Source organism: Nicotiana attenuata, unplaced genomic scaffold, assembly GCF_001879085.1.
Source record: "Nicotiana attenuata strain UT unplaced genomic scaffold, NIATTr2, whole genome shotgun sequence".
Classification (NCBI taxonomy): domain Eukaryota; kingdom Viridiplantae; phylum Streptophyta; class Magnoliopsida; order Solanales; family Solanaceae; genus Nicotiana; species Nicotiana attenuata.
The window spans coordinates 25,380-31,326 of record NW_017674054.1 but is presented as its reverse complement, the minus strand read 5'-3'; the positions used below and the strand labels follow the sequence as shown (position 1 = coordinate 31,326).

General features: G+C 38.5%; 1 protein-coding gene across 1 annotated transcript; it reads right to left on the bottom strand.

Annotated features, from left to right (window-relative positions):
* Window positions 1–4,424: 4,424 nt before the first annotated feature.
* On the bottom strand, window positions 4,425–5,534 carry LOC109217899. The gene is made up of 2 exons (XM_019382193.1): window positions 5,326–5,534; window positions 4,425–5,118 (listed from the first exon to the last, which is right to left on the bottom strand). Exons 1-2 carry the CDS (start codon window positions 5,446–5,448, stop codon window positions 4,702–4,704), a joined length of 540 nt encoding a protein of 179 aa, XP_019237738.1. The 5' UTR covers window positions 5,449–5,534; the 3' UTR covers window positions 4,425–4,701.
* Between the last annotated feature and the right edge of the window lie 413 nt (window positions 5,535–5,947).

The following is a 5,947-nucleotide window of genomic DNA, read 5'->3' as shown; positions in this document are numbered from 1 at the left end:
CATTTGCTCCACAAGGAAACGGGACAGTGCGAGCTAAGTCTGTAGACTCCGTTACATTGTTTACATTACTGTATGCAAAATCTACTATAGGCCAAATAAGTATTCCTCTTCTTTCCCTCGTATACCCAGAATATTCATCTAACGCGTATGGTCAGTTTGTGTTAGTCTATTTTCTCCTAGATATTGGATACTATGCATTTGCATTAGTCTATTTTACATGGACTGGTGTCCAAGAATCACCCTTATCCATACTGCATCGAGTCTTGAGAAACACTATCAAATATGCTATGTAGATCAGAATGGTGAGGAATGAGGTAAATCGATGCCAGCAAACCCTGGAAGGAATCTCTATGCAATCAGTACAGAAATCTATATAACAGTGGCAGGGTGCAAAGATCCTCATACGAATGTAGTCTCTAGTAGATGTTGGAACAGATTCTTATATGATTACCTACGAGTATCTCATCTGTTATACTAATTTGACCAAGAATAGAAAATAGATTTGCAGGGATCATATTGGATTAGATCAGTGTAGAGGAAAGGTTATTTGGTTTAGTCGAATAAAAACTATATTGACTTTTAGTGTCTGCGATCATTCAATAAACCGAACATAAGATTTAGCCGAACATACACCAAGTACGGAGCAAAAGTATATTTACTCTCCGTCTCTCACACAACCAAATCAATACTTAAATATTCTTATCCAAAGCAGACACTAAGAGTCTTTTTGTATACATTTTTATTCTTTTGCTAACAATAACCATTTGGGGCATGTAAAGTCCCGTAGCCATTATACACCATTTCCATCATGACTGATCACATAGGTATCCACAGAAACTAAATACTGCCAGCTAGAAGTCGAAAACAAAAGTCACATGCGGAAAAGCTAAGAAAAGAAAAGTACTATTATAGCGTAAATACTAGCTAAAAATCTATTCTTGCAAGAAATTATTACCAAACAACAACAACAACCCAGCAAAATCCCATAAGTGGGGTCTGGGGAGGGTAGTGTGTACGCAGACCTTACCCCTACCCCGAAGGGGTAGAGAGGCTGTTTCCGAAAGACCCTCGGCTCAAGATAATAAAAAGAAGACAAAAGGATAGGATATTAGATTCATCACGGAGATAATAGGAAAAATAGGAACATAAAATGCAGAAGAAAAATGCAAAGCAAAACGGTGGCTAGTAAATGGATCCAACGTCGAAAAAGAAAATAGTAAGACACGACATTACCCCTAGCTCTCTTAGACAAAACCCTACCGGACTAGGCTCACAAAGGTACAAAGTAACGCAAAACTCAACTACCTCCTAGCCTACAACCGTAATACTCGATCTCCACAACTTCCTATCAAGTGTCATGTCCTCGGAAATCTGAAGTCTCGCCATATCCTGTCTGATCACCTCTCCCCAATACTTCTTAGGCCGCCCTCTACCTCTTCTCGTGCCTTCCACAACCAGCCGTCCACACCTCCTTACTGGAGCATCTGGGCTTCCTCTCTGGACATGCCCGAATCATCTGAGCCTCGCTTCCCGTATCTTTTCATCGATGGGAGCCACGTGCACCTTCTCCCGAATATCATCATTCCTAATCTTATCCATCCTAGTGTGCCCGCACATCCACCTCAACATCCTCATTTCTGTTACTTTCATCTTTTGGATATGTGAGTTCTTAACAGGCCAACACTCAACCCCATACATCATGGCCGGTCTAACCACCGCTTTGTAGAACTTACCTTTGAGTATCGTTGGCACTCTCTTGTCACACAAGACTCCAGATGCTAACCTCCACTTCATCCATCCTACCCCAATACGGTGTGTGACATCCTCGTTGATCTCCCCTCCCCCGTGGATAACCGAACCAAGGTACTTGAAGCTGCCTCTACTTGGGATAACCTGTGACTCAAGCCTCACATCCACGTCCACTTCCCCCGGCTCAGCGCTGAACTTACACTTGAGGTATTCTGTCTTCGTTCTACTTAGCTCGAAACCCTTAGACTCAAGAGTCTGTCTCCAAACTTCCAATCTCTCGTTAACACCGGCTCGTGACTCATCAATCAGAACTATGTCATCGGCGAATAGCATGCACCATGGCACCTCCCCTTGAATATGGTTTGTTATCGCATCCATCACCAGGGCAAATAAGAATGGACTGAGCGCAGAGCCTTGGTGTAACCCCATTTCAACCGGAAAATGCTCAGAGTCGCCTCCTACTGTCCTCGCCCGAGTCTTAGCCCCATCATACATGTGCTTAATTGCCATAATATAAGGAACCGACACACCTTTTGCCTCCAAGCATCTCCAGAGAACTTACCAAACAAGACAACGGCAAAACAAATTACTTATCAAACTAGAGTAATCTCATACATTTCACAAAAATCATCATATTGCCTTTACTTCCATGACAACTATTAAGCTTAATTTTAAAAAAAAAAAAAATCCGCTGCTGCAACACACAAGACATGAAACAAACTAACATAAAGAAGCAAAGGAGAAAATGGAAATTACTCTAATAAGAAAGAGGAAAAAAACAGAAGCCCGATTCTTAAAAAATAAAGCTAGTGTTGCCCATAAAAATCCTTTATACATAGCCCATTGTTCGCCCTCCGGGATTTCTTGATTATAAAAAGAAATCCTTTATACTTGGTTAAATCAATTCTAAACTGATGAACTTACCACAACTCTCTTCCTATACTGTGAAGGAAAACAGAGAAAAGAATAATGGAGGAGTCCATTATCAGGAATGAATTTTCCACAATTTCCGCCCTTCCATCAGGTACAACACCATCACAGTCCTTAAATCAAGTGAATGCTATCTCACAGACTGAAACATTCGGGATGTTAAAAGACACTACAGTTCAATTTCTTGGAAGATATTTAGTGGAAATTCATCCAGGAAAAGTTATGATGTTCCCGCTCTATAAATTAAACACTTCTTGAGGAATAATAGTGCACTAAGGAAAGAATGAAATCCTTGGTATGTATCATGCAATATGAGTAGTAGGTGCAAAATAAAGATAATAAAGCAGAAAATAAGAAAAATATAGTAGTAAAAGATAATAGACAATGAAACAAAAGTTAATGACCTCGATCTTCAAAAGTATAATAGACACCTTAGTATCTAATCATTGTCATGGCTAAATTGTGATACTGAAAAGATGGGACAACACAAATTGCTATCGAACTGTGCCCATAAGACAAGCATAATAGACACTATGGAAAGCTCTTACAACAAATCATGTACCAAAGGCCGTAAGACAACTCCAAGAGAAAACGAACACTACAGAATTTCAAGCTAATGTCTTCACATGTGCAAATAGATAACTTTTTGTTGAAAATGCAGTACCGATGAAAATGGAACAACTGAATTGAAAGAAAAGCCTAGAACGGATGTAAGAAGCCATTAAAAAGAGGATAAGGGTCACCTAACCTTAGAAATCAACATATAGCACAAATACTAGAACCTACCTTCTAGATATGCTCATACATGTCGGAATCTGCAAAGAGAGAGACTTGCATATTTGGCTCTACGAGCAAGTGAAGATGAGGGTAGCAATGCAATGCAAGGATCATATAGCAGGGGATGTTTGCTCAGGAAGGAGAGTAGGTGGTCATATACAAAGAAAGAAGTCAAGTCGCTTGAAGAAGAAAAAACTTGCCAAAGCAAAAATTCAAGAGGCAGAAACGTTCCGGAGAGACTACAATGAGCTACAACCGGAATATGAAAAATATAAACAATTAACATAAGATTCTTTTCCTTTTTTGATAAGGTATAATTTTTTATTAACAATTGGGGGAAACCCTGTATACAAGCCGTACGCCAAAAAGAGAGAACCTACACCAAAATATAGTTCTCAACAAAAGGAGCCAAATCCCCTATACGAATAGGGACCTCATACATACACCAAAAAGAAACTAGAAACAAAAGACCATTTTACAAATAACATAAATTTATCAGGCAGAACATTTGAATGGAGGAAGATTAAAAGATTTGGTCTTTCCACGGAAAATGGGACATCGAAGAAACTGAAGAAAGCGAGTCTATTATAATAATGTAGAGCTGTTCTCATTGAAGGCAGCCCATATCCTGAGATTCCCAAACTTGACATTTTTCTCATATCTGATACACGAAACTGGCAAGATTACCATTTCTTTGTTCTGGATATAGAAGACTGGTCTAACCTAGACCCAAATTGCATACACAATATATTCCCACAAATTCCTAGTCATTTTCAAACAAAAACATAAAGTATCAGACTATTTGCTTTTCTAGTTTGTAACATAATCAGTTTCTTTGTCAATGGCACATTTACCTGATCATTTCACAGTTCCATCATGTGTAGCAGTCACAAATTCACTTAAATTTGCTGAATTTCTTTTCCAATCAAGTGGTTTTGTTTAGCTTTGAGTATTCCATCAGTAAAAGATATCCTGAACTTTCTAATACCCATTTCAAGATTGAACATAAAATAAGTACATCACCGCTATTTCTTCCAAAGAATACTTTCCCCATACTACAAAGTGCATCTTTGAACATTAGTTTGACTCAATAACTGGAAAGCAGCTCATCTGGTTCAAGCTACAAAGTTTTACATGCCTCCAATATATAATTAACATAAAACCATAGAACTCCATCTAGCTTTTCAAAATTAAACTAACAACATTTCCAAGAAAATTCAAATTATTCCAAAGAAAATAGATGATTTACCTAGGAGCATAAGACCTCATACTGCTCCAAGGGAACTTTGCTGCTGCAGCACCAACATCTGAAGAACGTTCTCCACCACGTTCACGATCACGACCACGACTGAATCTCCTCTCTGAACTACTCCTCGTGTCTCTCTTCTCGTCAAGCCAATGCATCTTCTTAGGCTCGTCATCCTCAACAATGCTAGACTTAGATTTCTTGCTCATATTTTTCTTTTCCTCTTCGATCATTCGTATAGGATAAAGATCCCTCGATATGGACAAAGGGTTCTTAAGTGTAACATAAGCTTTTTTGTAGTCAGGTTTAGCAATTAATAGCCCACCTCTCTTCTTCTTCTTTCCATCCATGTTTAAAGTTTGGACCTTTTCAACTTCAAAGCCGTACAATGACTCCAATACCCTCTTTATCTCAATCTATACATATAATTCTAACAAATATTAAAAATCTTTGGTATCAGAGAATCGCTTATTATTGAATAGAACAAAATAGATAGAGAAATATGTATGGCTTGTTTCAAAAGTCTTTTTTTTTTTAAAATTATGTGTCGAGCCAAACACCATAACATAAAATGGGATCGGATGGAGTAGTAATAATGTGAAATATAGTAAAAAAGATGTTACCTTGGAAGCAGAGGGGATGGTTTTGAGGGAGATCTCAGTGATGTTGGAGAAAGAGGAAGGCATGAGAAGCTTAATCGGAAGATTAGCGAAGTTTACAACTCTTCTTCCTAATCGACTTCCCATGATTGTCACTGTAATTCGGAACTCTCAGCAATGGCGTCTCTGTGTAGGGAAAGAGGGTATAACTGTGGGTTGAGCCTAAAATGTGCGTGGGCTAGCACTCTACTACTTTAAGGAAAAATAGTGAGTTGAGTTCGGCCCAGGCCCAAGTGTCAAGAAAAGTGGGCCGACATTGATCATATTGTGAATTGAAGAGAGGAAGCAGAAACAGTACCGATGAGCATGAAACAATACCAGTAGAAATGGCATGGGGTAGCCACTATTTAAAGTGGTATTTACTTTTTATCCAGCATTTTTAATGCTTAGCAATAGTAGCCACTAGTCTATTAAAATTAATATGACAAGACTGTGTTACCCTTTCTTCTATCTCTTTCATGTGTTAGGGAGAACTGTACCGCTATCTGTTGAGGTTTCAAATAGATCTCCTGCTGTTAACTTTTCGTCATGAGCTTATTAATTCTAGAAACAAATTTTATGCTACTGCTAATTAACACAATTGATG

What these genes read in the sequence shown, in the direction of transcription:
- LOC109217899 (XM_019382193.1), bottom strand. Translation starts at nt 5,448, where the DNA reads ATGGGAAGTCGATTAGGAAGAAGAGTTGTAAACTTCGCTAATCTTCCG. An exon ending in CCATCCCCTCTGCTTCCAAG is followed by an intron (nt 5,119 to 5,325) that starts GTAACATCTTTT and finishes TTATATGTATAG; the next exon opens with ATTGAGATAAAGAGGGTATT.